Genomic DNA, 24045 nt, shown 5'->3' on the forward strand with positions numbered 1-24045 from the left:
TTTTGCAAGTTGGGTGACTTATTACCTGGAGGAAGAACGCCTGGTCATACAATTTGGATGATTACGGTTTTAGAAAGACAAATGTATGTACAGGTAAGAACAAATTATTTTAAGAGGGGAAAATACTAAGGTTTTGTTTTGTTTATTTGGAAAACTGTCTGTTTATTTCCAATAAATGTTATATGTACAAACAAATCAGTGCCTTTCCTAACTTTATGTATTTTAACCTAACGGGGCAAAAATAAGTAATCAATCAGAATTAGTACATGTAAGAAGAGGAAAACCAGTCACACGTACTTTGACTAAATTTGGAAAATGTCTCAAGTTTTAACAATAACAGTATTGAATAATAATGGCCCTTTTTACTTCAGGTGGAATTGGTTTTTAAATTCTTTAGTCCAAAGGCTTATTTCATGACTAAAACTCCGGCACCCCATCTAGTCAGCTTTATTGGCCTGTTCTCTCTAGGTTGACTTAGCCCCTACTAGGGCCATAAGACCATCTGTGCTCATGGACTTGGGACGCTCCAGAGGGAAGCCCAGTGCTCTGCTCCAAATCAGCTGAGCCAGTACACCAAGGGCCCGCGACACTCCAAACAGCACTGTGTAGTAGTTCATCTCAGTCATGCTGTAATACTGCACATATGTACACAAATTAGCCAACATTTCTGTTATGAAGCAAAGATATTATATTAAATGCAGAGCAGATTATATCTTGACAAGAACAATCAACAGCAAGAGAGTTGGTTATCTGTTGATAAATGCCTCAAAATCTGTACTGAAGTTAAGTTTCATATGAACATTAAATGAGTTACATTGTAGTACAAGTACTACAGAAGTTTAGCTCACAAATGTTCTGTTAATGGCTTAATGGTTAATACTGAAATCTTTCTCTCCTGTTTAAAGCAATATCTTACCATACCCTTAAACATGTGAGTGTTTAAAGTGTTAAATCTTCTCCTCCATTTTAAGATAAATTCTGAAGAAATTTCAGTCAAAATCAATGAGACTTTCTCCCCATTCTAAAGTGTTATGTGAACATTAACTGAAGTTCTAGTCCTACATTTATCATTATACACTGTGCTCTTGTCACATGATTGACTAATTAATTGCATGGAATGCTGTATAAATAAAAGTATAAAAGTATATGCCTAAATGAAATAGTTACATCATCTCCTTATGTTAAATCAACTCAATTTTTAACTTGTATATAACATGTCACATTTTAAGTAAATAAGAAGTAAAAAACAAACAAAACAAAAACAACAAAAAAAAACACCAACAAATTTCAATCTAAAATCCCACACCAGACTCCAGATAATATGGTTAATATCTTATGTGGGTAATGCCTCACCTGCAGTAGTACTCCACTGTGGGCATCAACATTGGGCCATGGGTTCTTAGCCTTGCCCTGCTCCAGCAGCACATTGGGCACAATCTTGTAGAGCTGAGACACCATCTTGAACATGGGGTCATTGGGAAGGTGTTTCAGGGCAAACTCTCTCTGGCATGTGTAGCGTGGATCGGTCTTTCTCAGGACAGCATGCCCATAGCCAGGTACCACCTACAATATACATATATACACACAAAAAAAGATTTTTATAATTGAAGAAACAAATGACAAAATCCTTGACATAGCCATAATGCATGAACCTTTGCCTGGAAGACAATACATTCACAGTAGAACAATGGAGGGAGGTTTAAGGTGTTTGTGTGTGTGTGTGTGTGTGTCAGGGGGTGCTGGGAAGGTAAATACAATACATCAAAATGTTAAAAAAAAAAAAAAAAAAGGCAAAATGTAAACTAGCTACTCTTGAAATTCTCACCCTGCCAGATTTTAGTGTATTCCAGATGTAATCTCTCATATTTTCATCTGACACTTCACCGCCAAGCTCCTTCTGGAGGGCTGTCAGCCATACAAGCACCTCCTGCAGGAAAAAGACAAAAAACAACAAACACGCAGTTTTTCATTATACAGGATTTATATTCATGTAAATATAGCAGCATATTCCAGACTTTCCTGAAATTCAAATGTATTTACAATTTGTATTTACAAATGTATTTACAATTTCATGTCATGTGTGTGCACATAATGTAAGACAATTCAAATTCAACTACAACACATACACAGTTGCATTTTCATCAGTGGCGGCTGCTGCTAAAAAATCTTTTGGGAGGGCGCAAACAAACTTAAAATGAAACTGTTAGTAATGCCAAGATAAAATATTGAAAATGTTACTGTTAAAGTCAACTGTAAGAGAATGCAATAAATGCACTACGAATCAGTAAATTTAGATCAGTGTGGGTTCATCATCAGTAATTTATTATCAGTATTGAAAGTAAATCATTAAAAAAAAAAAAAAACACACACACACACAGGAAAATGGCACTATTTGAAATAAAATTTTGCTCTCCTTTCTTTCTGGCTTGCAAATTTCTCAAAGAGCTCATCTCAAGTCAGTCATCTCAGTCACCAGTCTTTTTTCCATTGACAGCAGGGCCAATGCATTCAGCCTCTCCTGGGTCATGCTATTTCTCAGAAAAGTCTTAATTAAGTCTTAATTGAAGTAGCATTCTTCTCTGGCTAACTTTAAGGGGACGGCACCCCAGTGCCCCCTATTAACCGGCGGCCACTGATCTTTATGTACAACAATGCACAACACTTTCCAAAATTAAAATGCAGCCATTTAAGTCTCAGAAAATCATGCTTAAAACTTTTAAATAAATAAATAAATAAATATCACCACCAGCCAATCATGGGCATCTGTGAGCTTATGCAAGCAGAAGCTGCCCTATGAAACTGCAAGAGCTGGAAAAAGCGATGTTGGTTGGCTTCATGTAACTCAGAGGACGCAAGTCCACCCAGATTGGTAGCCGTCATTTGATAGAAGAGACCTGACTGGTGGGTGAAAATTAGCCAAGACTAAATTGTGGAGAACTTGGGGGTGTGGGGTGGTTACCTGGTTAGCGAGTCCATGCAGGGGTCCAGCCAGGCCATTCATGGCTGCACTGAAGGCAAGATAAGGGTCAGACAGGGCACTTCCCACCAGGTGACTGGTATGGGCACTGACATTACCACCTTCATGGTCACTGAATCAGGAGAGAAATGTACACATGTAGTTTCCAATATTATAAAAGTTACCCATTTTATCCATAAGTTAACATTTTTCATGATTGATAATAACAGACTGGTCTTTTGGGAGAGGTACAGAGTACAGTTGCTTCATGGGGCAAAAAATATCCCTGTTCATCCTTTAAACAATAAAAATAAGAAAAACAATAATATATTTCATATAAATAGTAAAATCATCTCAGGGGGTTTGTCCTTGCCACAGGCTTGCTCATTAGGGATAAAATAGTAACTTTACTTTAAACTTTATATTATTTTTCCCTTCTCTGTTTCTATACTTCTGTACAGCTGCTTTCAAGTACTGACTTTTTTTATTATTATCTTGACTGTCACCAGTAATGAGAACTAAAAGGCATGCAGCAAGCTTCAATTTGTGACTCCCTCCTCATCTGCCTGCCCTGCTCCATCATCCTGTACTGTCATGCTCTGTCTGTAGTGAGTAAAGCATAATTGAATGCACATGTAGAGGAGCTGGTGGTCAAGAAAACTGCAAAATAATTTGGTACGGTGTTAACTTTAATAAAGATGTTAGGAATTTCCTGTTTTATTTTTAAAATCTGCAGCTTTTGAAAATTGTCCAGTGCCACGTTAATTAACATGAATCGTGTAGCTTAACTAGATAGCTGATGTTAGCTAACTATGGACAAGAAACAGAAACAAGAAAACTAAATGGCCATACTAAAAATTTCCACACTTTTCCCTCACTCCTCTGCCTGTCCAAACCTGCCTTCTACACATCAGATGTTGTCAACATGGATCAAAGTTCTCAGGTAGAGTCATCCCAACGGTCAGTATTCAGACATTACCAGAAGATAATGGAAAAGCACAGCTACAGCAGTTCACCGTGTTCCATTATGAGAAGAAGAAAATGCACTGCACCTTTTGTGCTCAAGCAGGGAATTTATTATATGAAGGACATCACATGCCAGGCTGTAGGCATGTATCTGGAACTCTGGTGACATCTCTAGATGAGCTTAACCATCATGGTGAGGGAACCCTAAACACTATTAAGCTGCTGCTTGAAAATGCTGACTATCATGTAAGAATTAACATGTGCAACTGGAGGAATAGGATCATTTTTAAAAGTAAGAACATTGCCTGTCCTTCCCTTGTCTGCCCCATCGGCTGGAACTGGTGATGCTAACAACCCAAAAGTTAGGGCCAATGAGTGACAGAGTCTATACCCTTGTTCAGCTAGTGTGGAAAACCCATCAGCTCAATCCCAAAAGGAAGTGAGAGCTGAAGGAAATAAGTACATAATTTAAAGACCACAACAGGGCAGGGACAATATTCCACCCCTTCACTGTCCTTGTTCCTCAGAAATAGTTCTGGTTTACCCATGGGTTTCCCCATTTGAGGTGGGATGTACTGCATACCTGTGAGTATTCACTGTTGCACAGGTGAACTGTAATCAAAACTCCACTAATAATTTGGCTCAAGGTGAGGCACTGGATTGAGCATGTTGAGTCAAAGTGAAGTACTTGCATGGACATGTGCATAAATATCCATTAGCACCCACCATTAGTCAATTCTAGGGACAAAAACATAGAATATGCTAGCCATGCCAAAAGTGGCCATTTGCTACTTTTATTAATCAAGGTTCCCCATAATAGTTAGTTATAGTGAATTACACAACATGACACATGGAAGCCATGCCCCTTTGCAACATGGGGTAGTGTAGTGGGTCAACAGCTTCAAGTTCCTTGGTGTTCATGAAGACCTCACATGGTCTACTCATACCAGTGGTGAAGAAAGCTCACCAGCACCTCTTCATCCTCATACTGTTGAGGAACTTCAGTATGAGTGTCCAGCCATTGGAGTAATAGACTGCTCTTGCTGCTATCAGACAGAAGCTGTCACAGCTTTAGGTGTCACCAGCAGAGCTACTTATCATTTTGTACTGTGTCTGGTTAGGATTATCCTACTCTAGCACAAGAACATCATTGCATACAGATGCTTAAAGCATACTTTGTGCATTTGACAATATATTTTTATATGTCATGTAATAAGCAGAAAAAATTATCTGACTGATTGCGCTGCATTTTTTCTGAAATTGGTATCACATCTCCATGCAACAAAAACTTTTTACAGGACAACCCAGAAAGTCTGGTGGCCGTGCAAGTTTAAGCAGTTCCATCTATGCTCATTACATCTTTCAATCCTCCAAATGCACTAAACAAATAAAAATAACAGTGTAGCTCTTGTAGCAGTTGTGTGCATGCAATAAATGAAGCACACACACAAGTACACTGACATAATTTTCAAATAATATAAGCAAAAACTTTCATAACCTGTGGATGGTTAGATAGAGTCTCATGAGCTCAGTAAACTGGGAATCACTGTAGCCCAACATGTTGGTGAAATTGTGAGACCAATCCAGGTTGGGATCAATGGCACCAATGCTGCTGCCCTCACGGTACAGGTTGCGGTAGATCTTAGCTGCCACACAGGGAAGCTTGGCAATCAAGTCCATGGAATCTTCATACACAAACTAAACCAGAAAACATTAATGGGACACTGAGTGAATACTTAAATTAGGCCACATTATATTAGTATAGTAAGATTGTCTGAACACATAATTGGCTTGTATATTACTATACTTTCCTCGAAATAAACAAACACTTGCCACCCAGTACATGCTCTTGTTGACTTCCTTGATTTGTTTTTTAATTTCTACCCAAGTTTATCCTTGTCACATTATACATACATACATATATACATACATATATACATACATATATATATATATATACACACACACATATATATACATATATATACACACTATATTGCCAAAAGTATTCGCTCACCTGCCTTGACTCGCATATGAACTTAAATGACATCCCATTCCTAATCCATAGGGTTCAATATGATGTCGGTCCACCCTTTGCAGCTATAACAGCTTCAACTCTTCTGGGAAGGCTGTCCACAAGGTTTAGGAGTGTGTTTATGGGAATTTTTGACCATTCTTCCAGAAGCGCATTTGTGAGGTCACACACTGATGTTGGACGAGAAGGCCTGGCTCTCAGTTTCCGCTCTAATTCATCCCAAAGGTGTTCTATCGGGTTGAGGTCAGGACTCTGTGCAGGCCAGTCAAGTTCATCCACACCAGACTCTGTCATCCATGTCTTTATGGACCTTGCTTTGTGCACTGGTGCACAGTCATGTTGGAAGAGGAAGGGGCCAGCTCCAAACTGTTCCCACAAAGTTGGGAGCATGGAATTGTCCAAAATGTCTTGGTATGCTGAAGCATTCAGAGTTCCTTTCACTGGAACTAAGGGGCCAAGCCCAGCTCCTGAAAAACAACCCCACACCATAATCCCCCCTCCACCAAACTTTACACTTGGCACAATGCAGTCAGACAAGTACCGTTCTCCAGGCAACCGCCAAACCCAGACTCGTCCATCAGATTGCCAGATGGAGAAGCGCGATTCGTCACTCCAGAGAACGCATCTCCACTGCTCTAGAGTCCAGTGGCGGCGTGCTTACACCACTGCATCCGACGCTTTGCATTGCACTTGGTGATGTATGGCTTGGATGCAGCTGCTCGGCCATGGAAACCCATTCCATGAAGCTCTCTGCGCACTGTTCTTGAGCTAATCTGAAGGCCACATGAAGTTTGGAGGTCTGTAGCGATCGACTCTGCAGAAAGTTGGCGACCTCTTCGCACTATGCGCCTCAGCATCCGCTGACCCCGCTCCGTCAGTTTACGTGGCCTACCACTTTGTGGCTGAGTTGCTGTCGTTCCCAAACACTTCCACATTCTTATAATACAGCTGACTGTGGAATATTTAGGAGCGAGGAAATTTCACGACTGGATTTGTTGCACAGGTGGCATCCTATCACAGTTCCACGCTGGAATTCACTGAGCTCCTGAGAGCGACCCATTCTTTCACAAATGTTTGTAAAAACAGTCCGCATGCCTAGGTGCTTGATTTTATACACCTGTGGCCATGGAAGTGATTGGAACACCTGATTCTGATTATTTGGATGGGTGAGCGAATACTTTTGGCAATATAGTATAGTATAGTATATATATATATATATATATATATATATATATATATATATATATATATATATATATATATATATATATATATATATATATATATATGTTATAACAATAGTATTTTTATTGACTGTTTATTATTATTATTATTACCTCCCAGTACTTGCTTTTATGGACTCCCTCCGAGTAGGCTCGGGCAAAGCTGCTTTCGCTATTTAGAGCAGTGACAGCAGCACTAAACTGAGACATAGGGTGCAGGTTGGTTGGAAAGTTATCCAACATTGTGACCACATGAGAGGGGAGAGCTGCCCTCTTAGCCCATTCTTTTGACAACCAGTTCACCTGTTGAGACAATAAGGCAGAGTTAGGACTGCTGGAGGATTACTAATCAACAGTTGCACAGGCATAACAATCTGAAATAATAGTAAAAATGATTATTTCAACAGAAAGGTGCTGTTAGAGATAATTAAGCACTTTTGTTTGATAGAAAGAAAATGAAGTATAGCATCATAACCCCTTACATTTTGCAATCAGGCCAAAAACCATACAAAAAAATGTAGAGCCAGGAAAGAGAACATCTGCCACTATATATATCACTAAAAAACCCATTTACTTTCAAATACATCAAATCAGATATTTACTCCAGACACTTATTTGTATACTGTGTTGGATGTGTGAATTACATACTCCACAAATATGCAATCCTTCTGAATTGCTTAATGGTTTTGTGTGCCATATGTTGCAGGGCAACAAAATGCACACATACTCTAAAATCAAACTATTTGTAATCTGCTTATGATCCAAAAAAGAAAAGCTCATTTGTGAGACATGGTCGAGATAGTGTCATGGATTGAAATTGCATTGCTGCTTCTGGAAAAGGCTCAGTAATCTTTAATGAGGACAAAACTCTTGATGGTAGACAGACATGTACATCTCTCTCTATTTTTCAGTTTATATACTATATAATAAAAATGTAAAATGTAAAATAAAAAACTGTAACTTTTTGAGACTGTCTGTGAGTTATTAAATATTGAAGATCAATACATCATCTTATTTAAAAAAAAAAATTCCTAAAGCTTAAACTTTGCTTAAAAGGAAAATTATACAACTAGAGTACAGAAAAACAATATATAGCAAAATGTTTACATTCTTTTTTAAAACGTCAATGACCATATTCCATTCAAGACATTTATTCCTACACCTTTACTCACCTAAAAACTGGGTAGCATGCATACAGGTGATGAACAGAATAAGGAAAACACCCATTGGGGCTACTGTGAAAATGTCCACCTTACTAGTTTCCACAAGAGAGTCCACAGAAAACTTCACAAAGCCAACATCCATGTAAGAGTTGCAATTGCTAAATCATTAAATCACAGACACCAATGCAAAAATGCGAAATAAAGATGGTGTCATGATCATAAAACCTGGACAGCTGAAGATTGGAAATGAGTGATATGGTCTGATCAATCATCATTTATATAATTCCCAACAGCAGGTTGAGTTTATGTATGAAAAAGCCCAAGGACGCGTACAATTTGGACTGTCGGGTTCCAACTGTCCAACATGGGAGTGGATCTATGAAGATTTAGGTGGTCATATCCTGGTATTCTGCAGGCCCCATCATTAGCCTACATGGTTGTGTTACTACCAGCAATATTTAAAAAATTCTACATGATCAGATGCATCCTATGGTCCAAATGTAGTTTCCAAACAATAATGCTATTTTTCAAAATGATAATGCACCCATACACACAGCCAGAACTTCAACATCTGCCCTGGCCAGCTCAGTCACCTAACTTGAAAATCATCGAACCAGTGTGGGAAATTTTGGAGAAACAGGTTCCCTGCTCCAACCTCTCTGAAGCAACTAGAAGATATTCAGACGTTGTATGAATCTATTCCAAGAAGGTAGAAGGATGCAATTTGTTGTCATTTCTCTATTCAAATAATAAATGATGTCCGAATGAAATTGCATATAGCTGGGTATAAGCATATGTGATCATACCAATTTCATTTGTGCCAAATTTTATTGCGCATATGACATACAAATGTAGATCTAGATCTACTCATGGTTTCATAGATGAGATCCATGCTCAATAAGGTCAACAATGTCAGCGTCTATGGAGGCTGAGGATGGTCAACCTGCTCCCCTCAGCTATTCTCAAAATTCTAAAAGTTCTTGGGGGAGAACATATCGACCAGCTGGAGTACAACTTGGTCTGGGACATGGGTGCTGGGAATCAATTTATTATTATGGCTATAAAACTGGATGAGGTGATGCCAGAAAATGCAACTGAAATTGTAAAATTTTAAAAAGATATGGCTTGAGATTTAGCTTATCTTTTACACATACTACACTGCTAAAATACTATGTGCTTATAGAAAGCAGCCGGCACATCTATATTAGCAAGTCTAATTAGCATTCCTCACCTGTTCCTCATTGGGCACCTGGCCTGTGACTAGCAGCCAGAAGAGTCCCTCAGGCAGTGGTTCCTCACCTCCTGCAGCCTTTGGCAATAGCTGCTGACACTCAGGAATGCTGTAGCCACGAAAACGAATTCCCTGAAGACCATGAATGATTGAAGGTAAAAAGTTAGTAGGTAAACCTGTTTATCTGTTGCAATGCCTTAGTTCACAAAGTCAAACCTGAATTATAGTTAAAGTGGTGTATTGATACAAATCAGTCAAAATATCTATACAACGTTTGTATGCATTTTATAAAGGCTAAATATTATTTCACTTACCTCATCAGGGTCAAGCACAGAGGTCTCATATACTAGGCCCTTCATACCCCTCATACCTCCATAAACCTATAACAAATTTGTATATATTAATATATTAGACATACTAACATGTGTCTGTAATACTTGACATAGCGAAAAATCTAGCTAAATTGAAAACCCCAGTTAGTACATAGAGAATAAAATAGCATGCTTACATCTTAAGACTTGTCAATTATTTAAGCAAACAATTAAGCAAACTCATTTTTTTGTGACAATGGAATTAACAGAAACAAGCTGAACATTTTCCCAAAAGTTAAATAGATGTTTAACACACACCGAAATATTAAATAATAAAATTTTAAATATTTTAACAGAATATGCAAATGAATTCATGATGCTTAATATGTAAATGTGTGACATAATTTTGATTTACATTTCCTGAGACTGCTTTCTACGGAAGCCCAGAGAGGCCATGTGATATTTTTTTGCTTTTGTTTTGTCGTGATCACGACTTAATTTTCTCGTGATCTCGAGATAACAAAAGTTATTTTCTTGTGATCGCGAGATAACAAAAGTTGTTTTCTCGTGATCACGACATAATCAGAACCGCGGTGAAGTTAGTTTGATATTCGGAAGCGGTAGTTTAGGGACCGTTGACAAATTTCTATACGACTGAAATGTCGTACTTGTTACTTAACTGACTACGTTCCCCAGTTATTCTAATTTCTTCTTAAATATACATATGGCATGTGGCATTGCAAACAGCATTTGTTTATTTATAAATAAAAATTGAATTAATTGATAGTATTAATTATGTATCATGTGAATTAATTTGCTATTATTAATTTATTTTTTTAATAAAAAAAAAACTTTTTTTAAATTAAAAAATAAATTAATAATAGCAAATTAATTCACATGATACATAATTAATTCGAGATCACGAGAAAATTAAGTCGTGATCACGAGAAAACAAAAGCAAAAAAAATATCACATGGCCTCTCTGGGCTTCCGTAGCTTTCTCCTAATGTATAATTGCTTTGTATTTGTTGCTAGTGCTTGTAGCTATTTAACAGAAGATAAATTAGTTCCACAATTGGGATTCTATCATTACATTCACAATAAACTGTTATATTCCAAAGTAATGTTTTCCATGCAATGTGCACAATATTTTATCTCTGGTGGTCCAGAGGTACTGTCATCAAGCAGGGCACCAACTAAAATATTTTTATAAGCCTAAAACTTTTATAAGTTTAAACTTTACACATTTGTAATAATTGTATAGAAATGAACTCAATCATTTAAACAACAAATGTTGCCAATTGAGAAAAGACAGTCTAAGCAAAAGAGCCTAATACAGCTCTCCAACAGTCCTGGAGTTCAAATTTAGAACCTGGAGTTCAAATACACCCATACCACCAAATTCAAATGCATATTCGAGAACATTAAATACCCCAAGCATAATAAACTATGGTTGCAGTTTATCCATACAGTCACAGACAAATCTTGTTGTAAAAACAAAAAGACATCTCTTACCATATCCACAGTGATTTGGCCAATAGAAGTTTTGCCATACTGCTGCTTAAAGTTCTTGATTCTAGTCTGTTCTTTGGGAATGAGATCTGCCAGGACATCTTTCAAATTCTGCAAGAGTCAAGAAGCTAAAATATCAGAATATAATCTAAAAACAACTGCAGTTACACAATTCAAAAGCAAAGTCATGCAAAAACAGATTAAATAGCTAAAAGACATACAGTTGAAACCAGATATTTACATACACTTCAGAAAAAAACACAAACTTTTTTTTCTTTACTGTCAAACATTAAATCAGAGTAAACTTTTTCTGTTTTAGATCAATAAATATTAACATATTTTTTGCATTTGTTAAATGTCAGAATCTAGCGAGAGAGAATTTTATGGAATTTTTTTTTTTTTATTACTTTCATCAGTCAAAAATTTACATACACTTCCTTAGTATTTGGTAGAATTGCCCCGAAACTGTTTCGCTTGGGCCAAACGTTTCGGGTATCCTGCCACAAGCTTTCTACAATAGTTGCTGGAATTTTGGCCCATTCCTCTTGACAGAACTGACAGAAAATTCACAGGACAAACCTGACCTGTTTTGTTGTCAGGATCAGCAGCTTTCAGTGGGTTAACTCCTGGGTTTCAGTGGGTTTTCCTGATGTCTGCTGCATGCAGACATAGTACTTGCTTAGTGGAATCTGGGGTAGTTTTCCCCACTGGCATGATCTGTGCTTCAAGCCAAGCTTTGTACTTTGCCACTACCAGGTAAATGCTAACCCTAAAAAGTTGCATTATGCTGTGATTATATGTGGTCCAATAAACACTGTTATAACATTCTGAAACTACCTGTGACACTTCTTTGGTATTTGGAACCCTGTTTTTAAATGATATTGGTGTTGACTCAATGAGGCAGAGCCTAATTTACGCAAACAACTCAACTTTTGCATGAAACCTAAAACATACACAAGACTAGATTTTCAGCACATTTGCAAGGCTTGAGGAACGGTTATGCATAAGGGGCAGAGCTAAGATCAGAGAAATGCTTCTCAAGATGTGCAATCCAAGATTCAAGATTCAAGATTCAAGAAGCTTTATTGTCATTTCAACCACATATAGCTGGCGCAGTACATAGTGAAATGAAACAACGTTTCTCCAGGACCTGGTGCTACATAAACATACAACAAGTTCAACACAAAACAACAAACACCACCATAGAGCTAGGACAGAAGTTTGCTTCAGAAGACAGAATCCAGCTGAAACACCTCAATGCAAATCTGCAAGTAGGTGTTTGATGATGACAAGGGTTAGTTAAAAACCTGGCTGCCACCTGCCTATCAGTTTTCAGCAGGCATTTGACAGATTAAACACTGAGATATTGTCCATGGGAGGGAGCCTTAATAATTAACACAGTCTTAGTCAACTTGCCTCTGGGGCACTATTCATGTTTTTGCACTTGTTAAACTTATGTGCCATAATATCATTTTGTACAATAGTTGAGTAATTGATGTAGCCAACCTCAGACAAGTCATACCAAACTTCTAGCTACATGTCTCCTGTTCACCTAAAAGCAAACACACTGGACCACTCTTCCTCTTAGTTTAAAAATGGGTACAAAGCTAACTCGCTAATGGCTTCCATTAAAATCAGACTGTTTTCCTCTTAATGCAAGAATACAAACGAAGACTCAGGAAGATAGTGCTCATGTCTCTGTTGACCAGACCAACACTAAACACTATTGCATGGAACAATAGTGCAGTGTTTTTTTTTTTATTGTATATGAAACTAACATTAGCTAGGAAGCTGCAGGTTTTAGGGGGTTAGGGGGTGTAATGGTTATGTTATTAGTTGTGAGTTTTAGGGAGATTACTGGGATTTTTCTTTAATTTGATTTTAACAGATACGTTTTCTACTGTGAAATAAAAGTTTTGTGTGGCTGTAATTGTCCCTGAAAAGCTTCGGTAAAAGAAAGAACTACTTTGAAGTTTTCATAAGTGCTTGAAATGTTCTGAACAGTTTTACTTACAATCATGATTCTTCTTTCGCTTGATTCAGTGGAAGGTAACAAGAGTTCAACATAATAAATTTGTGATTTGCCAAATAAGATGCTGGTCATATTGAAATTCAAAAAACAGTTGATTTTTTTGGCTTCTTCTATAAATTTTGTCCACTTATTACTGAATTTGGATTACATGATGTAATCAGAACAAACAGGAAAAGCATTTAATAGCTAAGGCACCAAAATGGAAGTATGGGCATATCTCAGCAATACCTTTATAAATTGAAATTAATCTTGTACACATATTTACAACACGAGCCAAGTTAACAATCAAGATTTGACATTATCTGTAATTAGAGAGAGCTATAGCAAGAGAGCAAGAGAGCAGGGCCTATAGCAAAATCTCAGAAAGGGTGAGGATAAAAAGTTCTTAGCCCCCTTTAATCGCTGCTTGCAGCTATATTTCAATATGGGTTTGAAATCTTTCACTCTGAGAGATTGTGGTGAATCATGTTACATTGTATACATAATGTGGTGTGGTATAAGGTTGAGTTACTTACCGTGGATGCACTAACATTTCTGGCTATCACAGCAACACCTGCTGCATTCTGGAAAAGAACAAAAAACAAAAAAAAAACAAAACAGTAACTCAGTGAACTATATAGGTGGAACATGTTAAACATCAGGTTCTCTCTCGCGATACTGTAAAGTCATACACCTATCGGTCTGCGCAGGGCTGCTTTCACACCACGTGACTAAAATACCTTACAGCCCTTGAGAGCGACAGCAATAAAAAAAAATGGTCAGAAAACACAACAATGTTATTATTGAGATAGCCTAACTTTGAATTTTTAATGTTAACACAGTTGATAAAAGTAGGCTAACAAATGTATGTTGAGTCAAAAAGAAGGCCCACTGTCTCCGATTATGAAAACCCCTGACATATAGGACCCTTTTGAATATTATTCCATACATAAGACGTACAAAAGCCTTAAATTAAATAAGCCTAAAGATAGATCTAAATAAACTATAAACTGTTAAAGCACTAAGACATTACAGTCTGAACATCATGACTCTCTTTTATTCAACTAATGCAGTATTAAGTTAAAATACATACATGACTTAGGTGAACAACGGGCCAGAACAGACTCCATCATTTGGCTGTTCTGTCTATTGAAAAAGGAATTCTCAGCACTATAAATACTAGTACGGTAACTGACTGTTTTGCTCAAGTCAAGTCTCTGAGATACTCTCTGATGATTCCACCCTCAAAGAAATAGGATAGAAAAGTCACCAAGATAAAAAATATTTATATGTTATAAACTATAAATTAAAAAAAAAAGAAAAAAAAAGAAAAGATAAAGCTATTCAAAACACCATTTAATGTAAATTGTGATAATCGTAATTAATAATCGCAATTACAATTTCAAGGGAATAATCGACAATTACAATTTTTGTCATAACCGTGCAGCGCTCTCTCTCTCTCATACATATATACATACATTATATATATATATATATATATATATATATATATATATATATATATATATATATATATATATATATATATATATATATACACACATATATATATTATATATATATATATATTATATATATATATATATATATATATATACACACACACACATACACACATACATACACACACACACACACACACACACACACACACACACACACACACATATATATACACACACACTGAGGGGAAAAATTATTTGATCCCCTGCTGATTTTGTACGTTTGCCCACTGGCAAAGAAATTTTAATGGTAGGTTTATCTGAATAGTGAGAGACAGAATAACAAAAAAATCCAGAAAAACACATTCAAAAAAAAGTTATACATTGATTTGCATTTTATTGAGTGAAATAAGTATTTGATCCCTTTGCAAAATATGACTTAGTACTTGATGGCAAACCCTTGTTGGCAATCACAGACGTCAGACATTTCTTGTAGTTGGCCACCAGATTTGCACACATCTCACATCTCAAGGAATTTGGGCCCACTCCTCTTTGCAGATCCTCTCCAAGTCATTAAGGATTTGTGGCTGACCCTTCAGCTCCCTCCACAGATTTTCTATGGGATTAAGGTCTGGAGACTGGCTAGGCCACTAAAGGACCTTAATGTGCTTCTTTTTGAACCACTCCTTTGTTGCCTTGGCCGTGTGTTTTGGGTCATTGTCAGGCTGGAATATCCATCCACGACCAATTTTCAATGCCCTGGCTGAGGGAAAGAGGTTCTCATCCAAGATTTAACGGTACATGACCCCGTCCATCGCCCCTTTGATGCGGTGCAGTTGTCCTGTCATCTGGGGATGGTGTACTTGGGGTCATAGGCAGCATTCCTTCTCCTCCAAACATGGCGAGTTGAGTTGATGCCAAAGAGCTGGATTTTGGTCTCATTTGACCACAACACTTTCACCCAGTTCTCCTCTGAATCATTCAGATGTTCACTGGCAAACTTCAGATGAGCCTGTACATGTGCTTTCTTTAGTAGGTGGACCTTGCGGGTGCTACTGGATTTCAGTCTTTCATGGCGTAGTGTGTTACCAATTGTTTTCTTGGTGACTATGGTCCCAGCTGCCTTGAGATCATTGACAAAATCCTCCAGTGTAATTCTGGGCTGATTCCTCACCGTTCTCATGATCACTGAAACTCCATGAGGTGAGATCTTGCATGGAGCCCCAGACCGAGGAAGATTGACAGTCCTTTTGTGTTTCATCCATTTGGGAATAATCGCACCAACTGTTGTCACCTTCTCACCAAGCTCCTTGGCGATGGTCTTGTAGCTCATTCCAGCCTTGTGTAGGTCTACAATCTTGTCCCTGACATCCATGGACAGCTCTTTGGCCATGATGGAGAGTTTGGAATCTGATTGATTGCTTCCTTCTGTGGACAGGTGTCTTTCATACAGGTAATGAGCTGAGATTAAGAGCACTCCCTGAGAGTGCTCCTACTGTAATCTCAGTTCCTTACCTGTATAAAAGACACCTGGGAGCCAGAAATCTTTCTGATAGATAGGGGATCAAATACTTATTTCACTCAATAAAATGCAAATCAATGTAGAACTTTTCTGAAATGCATTTTTCTAGATTTTTTTGTTGTTATTCTGCCTCTCACTTAAATTATTATTAAAATTACAGACTTCATTTCTTTGTCAGTGGGCAAACGTACAAAATCAGCAGGGGATCAAATAATTTTTTCCCCTCACTGTATATTTTTTATATATATATATATATATATATATATATATATATATATATATATATATATATATATATATATATATATATATATATATATATATTACACATACACACACATACATACATATATACATATAAACACTACCATTCAAAAGTTTGGAAACACCTTTTACTTCACCTTTTAATTTTTTTGGGGGTTGGCATGCACCTGATGTCACATGATGTCATCAGAATACATGCAACACAGTTCGCCTGATTGAGCCTGTTTGGATATGTCAAATGTGTATTTTGCAGTAATTTTGTGATTCTTCTAAATATTGAATGAATACACCGTTCGCTAGATAGATGCATGGCGAGTGGATATATAGGGCGCCAATACTTTTAACGTGGATTGGATAGATGGGGTGGAGTAGATAGTAGGGATGCAACAATACAGTTAACCCACGGTTCAATGATATCTCTGGGTGATGGAGCTGTAGATGTGCAGTCATGTTGGAAGTATTTCCATGTCAGTATCTAACTCGTGTGTAACACTGCTTAAACACAGTCATTTTTTGTTTACCGTTTTTGTTTCATCGGCATCATGGTCAACAACAAATGTCCCCACACCACAGATCTGAATCACGGCGCTGCTTCCTCATGTTTCTGTCTCACTTCACCGCTCTCCAGGGTTAGAGTGAAATCTGACACCAGCATCACAAACATGGTCACCGCCCCTAACTTTAGCGCTCACTGATTGGATATTTACTCGTGGGGAGGCGTGTCTGTCTCAGCGCGTAGACATACCGTGCAGGCAAACATACACAGGAGGTACAGAGAGCGCATGCAATACAATTTTTTTTTTTTTTTAAACGCCTGGTTATTATTGTTTTAAGGAAAAAAACGAAAAACCGCGGTTCACATGCGTATTGAACCATGGAGGTCGTACCGAACGGTTCAATATTATATTGAGTATTGTGGCATCCCTAGTAGATAGCTAAATGAATCAAGAAATGTCACCTATTTTTGGAATTTTAATTAGTTTTTGCAACTTTACTAACTACACTCATATTCATAGCTCTGGTACTGTATCATCTGGTGTAGATGTGGTGCAAACAGGGGAGAGCTGACCTTCTCTCACACACACACACGACTCCAAGTGGGATCCTCAGAAATGTGTACTTCAAGGTAGGGCTTGAATTTCTTTCTTAAATATTAGCAAAATTATATTTGTTCGAATTATATTCAAATTCTAAAGGCAATTCTTAATGTTAGGGGAAAAAGTACTGCATTGTCTGCTATTCCCTGCGGGCGCAAGTGAGTGCAATAATCAATTATAAACCAAATCAAGCATCACATCTTTTATTGAAATGAAATGACATTCACTTTCTAAAGAGCATAACTTTTTAAACAACTGTTCTTAAAAAAATATAATTTCCTTAATGTGCATAAAAGGAAAATTAGGTAACAAAAGTGCACAAAACAGACTAATGTTTGTACTACATGAAGACAAAATAGCAAACTGCCATTCAGAAACACCTCTAACCTACATATTGTTCATCAAAAAAAAAAAAAAAAAGACGGTCAACTTGTTCTGCAGCAAATGCTGAGCATTTTTTGTTGACAATGTTTCCAGCTGATGAAAACACACACTCAGCTCTGACCAATGTGCCAGGTATGGTCAAGTATGTCTCCGCAATATGCGCAAAATGTGGATACATACCGCATAATTTTTGCCACCAACTAAGAGGGTTTTCGTCAGCAGGTAGCATTGCTTCTCATTCATAGATATGCAGCTCACTCTCTTTTTCATTTTTCAAATTAACCATGGACCCGCACCGCTGCACTGGACAACAGACTAACAACTGTGTCAGTTACGTCGTCACAGTTTTTGCATTCGAATTTGCTTTTTTTCCAAAATTCGACAAATATTGAAATTCTAATTTTTTTTGACAGCTCTACTCCAAAGTACCTCCAAAGTTACTCCCTCTCTCCACAGGGGTGATGGTAATCATGAGTGGAGTGTTGGTCCGATTTTCCTGAAGTCCACAAGACTTTCCTGTGTCATGTGTGTAAAAAGAGTAGAACAGGTGGCTCAAGACACAACCTTGTAGTGCTCTGGTGATTAGTGTGATCGTTTTGGACACAAACTGGCCCACTTTCACTATCTAGAGTCTGCCTTTAAGGAAATCAGGACCCAGGCATTAAACCTGAAGGCCCCGAGCTTGGAGCCCAGCTATCTGGGGCTATGGTATTGAAGGCTGAACTATAGTTTAACAGCAGCCTCATATAGTTGTTCTTTTGCCTCTTTTTTGCTTCTTTTGTTGCTCTCAGTGTGGGTGAGGGTGATGTGAAAGGCATGAGAGATTCTCTGTAGACCTGTTTGAGCAGTAGGTGGAGTGGGTCAATGTTGGCAGAGAAGGAGGATCAGATCAAATTCTTAAGATAATTTTTAAACCAGATGGGGACCAGTCTCAGCTAGTGACTCATCAAAGATGGAGGTGAACATGCCAGCAAGCTGATCAGGCGGGATCTCGGTACAGGCCAGAAATTACATCTGGGCCAGACAATTTTCTTTGCTGTACCTGGCAATAAAACTTTTTCTGATTCTGATATTCTCATGCTTCAGAGCCGTCTGAACCTCGTCCTTTGAGACGATGATTGCATTCTTATATTCAGCAGAGCTGCTTCCCTCTATAATGCTAGCTAATGGCTAATTTTAGAACAGTTAGCCTCAAAGTATGCAGAGGAGACATTTAACTCACCATTTAAGTCAGCAGTCACCACAGTAGTGGATTTGCCTCTGAACTCACTGATTGTCCTTAGCCCCCGCCACATAATAATGAATAATGGGTAGAATAATGGGTAGGTTTTTTTTTTTTGGACGCTTAGAGAGCTCATGTAGTAATTGTTCCCTGTTGTGCCCAGAGTATCTCAAATGGCCACTCCTGGATTATTGATTATATAACCCACCTTTAGCAGAAGAATTCATTCAGATATCTACAGAAACATTTTGTACATCAATTTTCAGTTCAATTATTCCACCAGGTCTCCCCTATCTGCTACTGAACTGCAAGAGTGAAGGCTTCAGAGATGTGTGCCAGTCAACTGTATATTTTTGAGCTGCTGCTCCATGCTGCATCATGGGGTATCCAATGTGATGCACCCCCTTTAACAAGCATGAGTTCACAGAAAGCCATGTTTGGGTTGTACTGATGTGATTATTACTGGTTTAGCACCATCAACAAAACATCAATATCACAGACAGTAAGGAAAAAAACATTCTGCTATGAAACCTGCTGCCTCCCTACCAGGCAAGCTTAATACTTTTTATGCTTGCTTTGAGACAAACATCCCTGACCCCAAAGAGAGAGCTCCTGTGGCTGGTGCTAAAGAGATTAATACACACTCTGTCTTGAACATAACCTGATCCTTCCAATGGGAGAATATTGACAAGGCCAAGGGTCCAGATGGCATCCCTGGCAACATCATTAAAGTGTGCACAGGTTAAATGGCTGGTGTTCTCAACCTGTACTCCCCACATTTCAAAATATCCACCATTGTGTCCATACCAAAGAAATCTGCGGAAAACTGCTTGAACAACTGGTGCCCTGTTGCTCTGACCCTCATGGTGAGTAAATACTTTGAGAGCTTCACCAAAGACAACATCCGCTCTGTGCTACCTGCGTGGTATGACCTACTGCTTATCGCAAGCTTGCATCTTCTCATCTACCCTCCTGTACTCCTTATACACCTAGTATTGTGTGACCACTAAGGATGCAACAATACAGTTAACCCACGATTCAATACGTACCTCGGTTTTTTAACCACGGTTTTCGGTTCGGTTGGCTTGGCAAATTAAAGTGGTTTTTTCATTATTCTTTGCTTAGGTGACAGGAACAGTAAGATGTTAAGAAGAAAAAAATGGGTTTTAGTTGTAATTTTCTTTATTTTACTTAACTATCTGTCGTTAAAGCAAGGCTTGGTGCTTTAGCCAATTCGGTTGAGCACTTTTATAAAGGTGTTAAAAGCCCACATTACTGAACACCGAAAATGGCTGCAAATCTCTGGCAATAAACACCCCTTCTGCATTTGTTATTTTTTTGTGTCTCTCGGAACTAGTTGGAAATGACTGCTGGAAGGAATCAGGTAGAGACTGTTGCTTTTTGGATGCCTGTGTTACCTGCTCTGCCATCCTGCTTCCAGACAGTGATATTGCTGGGTGATGAAGCTGCAGATGTGCAGTCATGTTGGAAGTATTTCCATTTGCGTAGGTAACTTGTGTGTAACAGTGCTCGCACAGTAATTTTTTTGTTTACCATTTTTGTTTAATCAGCATCAGAGTCAACAGCAAATCCGAAATGTCCCCACACCTCAAATTTGAAAGACGGCACTGCTTCCTCATATTTCTGTCTCACTTCACCGCTCACCATGGTTAGAGCATCGCAAGCAAGGTTAAGCACCCCTAACTTTAACGCTCACTGATTGGATATTTACTTGCGGGGTGGCATTTATCTGTTTTAGCACGTAGACATACAGTACAGGCAAACACAAACAACCAGTTCAGAGAGTAATAAAACGCATAAAAATTATTTCAATGAAAAAAACAAACAATTCACATACGCATACTGAACTGTGGAGATCGTACCGAATGGTTCAATATTATATTGAGTATTGTGGCATCCCTAGTGAACACAAACAGCCCCAATGACATCGCATTTGCAGATGACAATGGTGGTAGGTCTGAACACGACAACAGTGAAATAGCCTACAGCGAAAACCACCTCAGTTTCAACATCAACAAAACCAAGGAGCTTTTAGTGGATTCTATAAGACAGAACAGGGAGCACACCCCAATCAGGACTGACAAGCATCAGTGTAGAAAGTCAAAAGATTTACAGTTCTTCTGTATTCAGATTACTGAGCAAAACTATAATACTACTGCCATATTCCACAGCTGGGATAAGGTTCTTATAATGAAATTCAAAAATAACACTTCTCATTTAAACCAAAAGGTTTACAAAAAAGGTTCTGTAAAATTTTGTAACCTTTTCCAGTCTGATGAACATCAACAATTCTTTTTCTGAAGTCAACAGAAATCTGCATTGGCTGTGCCATTATACATGTCTACAAACGTGCTGTGACCTTTAGCTTTTAACAATGTACACTGTCTCTGCAGCTTTATAGACATATAAAAATACAGAATAAAAATTACAAAGTTTAAAAAATAAATTCATATTTATCCCTAATGAGCAAGCCTCAGGCAACAGTGGCAAGGAAAAACTCACTGGGATGATACAAGGAAGAAAATTTGAGAGAAACCAGACTCATGACTCATCTACCTCTTTGCACTGTATATTTCTATCTGTCTGGGTTTTTTCAGAGAGAAGACCAGCTGATACTCAAAACATGCAGCTAGCTAATGAGAAAACTTTGTGCAAAAGTGTAAACACATCTGTGCATCATACATACCCATGAACCCACTCTCTGCATCTTGACACACAAGTGTGTAAACACAGAAGTATTAATTAAGCCTAAGAACTAGTTTACAGTACAGTAACTTTGTCCAAATTAAGAGCCATTCCTACAGGAACACCAACTATACAGTGTGCACAAAACAGTTAGAACACACTCAGCAGAAATGCATCAAGGGTCATTGAGAACTGAGAGGTACAAGTATCTATATGCATTTGCCCTTTTGTTTAAATCCTTCGGATGCCAAAGTCATCTGTGAACATCCAAGGCAAGGCTGCCATTTCCCATTGACATCTCGCTCTGTCAGTCAGAAAGATTTTAGCAGAAGCACAGCAAACAGAGGTCTTCTTCAGGCCCACAGTCAGATGTCCTATAATGTTTTACTAGCAGCAATAGTTTAAAAAGAAGACGTGATGATTACAGTGTGTTTAAGAAGGGTGATAGTGACCTTTGGTTAGCTCCCTATCAGCCAAGCTGTACAAGTGCTCACGTCCGTTCTAAGTACTAAAGCCGATTACTAAAGGCATAATAAAACATCAATCTAGCAAACGTATTAAATTATCCACTAGTACAGGCCACACAAGAAGGGTCGGGCATGTTTTACAGAAGAGAAGACGACACAGGTCTATGCACAAGCATCGAGTTACATAGGGGGATTAAAATATAACATCGAGATGGTCTGTAAGGGAAAACCTGCAATGCTATGAGTTGGCAACTAGTCAGCTGTTTCAGAGGAAATAAAGGAGGTCACGTCAGTTAGCCACCATGTCTTAACAGCCAACGTAACAGAAAATGAGAAACACGAGAAAATTTGCAACAAAAAAGCGAAGACAGGTTATTTTGGTTAGCCAGAATACGACCGTCTTGCTCACTCTCGGAATGTCATAGCAGCTAGTCAGCTAGTTCTGCTAGTTAGCTTAGCACTACAAATGGCTAAAGAAATGATACCGCGAAGAGGTAAACTGTCAATTGTTACCATTAGCAAAAAACATGAACCGACATGTACTACAACGCGTTAAAACAGTTTTGAAACCACAACTCTAACAAGAACAGATAATGTTACGTATTTAATGGATACACCCGCCCTTTACGAGATACGGCAGCGATAGCTAGCTACCTGTGTAGCTACAGCTCACCCTCGGTCCAGCAGCCGATGTGCCACATTGAACTTTAAAAGCTAGGGTTAGTTGATTATATCTGCTGGAAATGGTGTGTGAAGTCATGATATGCTCTTATCTAACACTCTAATGTGCATGCCGTAACTCAACCTCGTATTCTGCAGAATTACGAAAACGTAATATTAAAATTCATAAAACGAAATGATCAGCTAAACGAAGCTAGCCTGGTAGCCTATCGGGCAGAAATCGGATAAAGTGAATAATTCTTACCTTTGAACACAGAACCCTATGGGCCAACCTACTAATAGTCAGAAGAGACATAATGCCTGTATTTGTAAATGTGTTCTAATATATAAATACTAGTAATTTGTATTGATCAATCCGCTGCCGGTGCGCCGCGGAACTGGTTGAAGGTGCCCCTACAGTGGTTTAACGTGAAGGTTGAAAAAGGCACTCGGTCTTAAAAGTAGTCGCAAGTTGAATACCAAATGGCCCAAAACACAGGATGTAGTGCACTAACTAGGGCGCGGAAGCCATTATTTTTTTACCAAGAGTAGTGTATTGAAGTAGGAAGCGTTAAACCATATAATATTTATCCCTATTTTGGATTGGATGGGGCTCGGTACATGAAACAGCGAAAAGCACCCGTATTCGCTAGACTTATATATTACTGCATTTCATTGGCTGTCGACGGGTGCGTTCTTTCATACGATTGGTTACATTCTGCGAAGCCTATATGGTCATTGTAAAGGCGTTCTGAGATGTGCCTGTAAAAAAAGAAGGTTAAATTGTACTAAAAAGCAAAATTTACAATTTTACAAAATCGAAACTATGTTTTTATACATAATAAGCCCATT

The 24045-nt window shown here is 38.1% G+C and overlaps 1 protein-coding gene across 1 annotated transcript; it reads right to left on the reverse strand.

The window, feature by feature from the left end:
• Window positions 1-211: 211 nt before the first annotated feature.
• cs (citrate synthase) lies at window positions 212-23639 on the reverse strand. Its single transcript, XM_058409660.1, has 11 exons — window positions 23459-23639; window positions 13945-13992; window positions 11401-11508; window positions 9889-9954; window positions 9575-9706; window positions 7295-7483; window positions 5421-5620; window positions 2960-3089; window positions 1826-1927; window positions 1354-1563; window positions 212-635 (listed from the first exon to the last, which is right to left on the reverse strand). Exons 1-11 carry the CDS (start codon window positions 23507-23509, stop codon window positions 465-467), a joined length of 1407 nt encoding a protein of 468 aa, XP_058265643.1. The 5' UTR covers window positions 23510-23639; the 3' UTR covers window positions 212-464.
• Window positions 23640-24045: the final 406 nt, after the last annotated feature.

This window comes from Hemibagrus wyckioides, linkage group LG15, assembly GCF_019097595.1.
Source record: "Hemibagrus wyckioides isolate EC202008001 linkage group LG15, SWU_Hwy_1.0, whole genome shotgun sequence".
NCBI lineage: Eukaryota > Metazoa > Chordata > Actinopteri > Siluriformes > Bagridae > Hemibagrus > Hemibagrus wyckioides.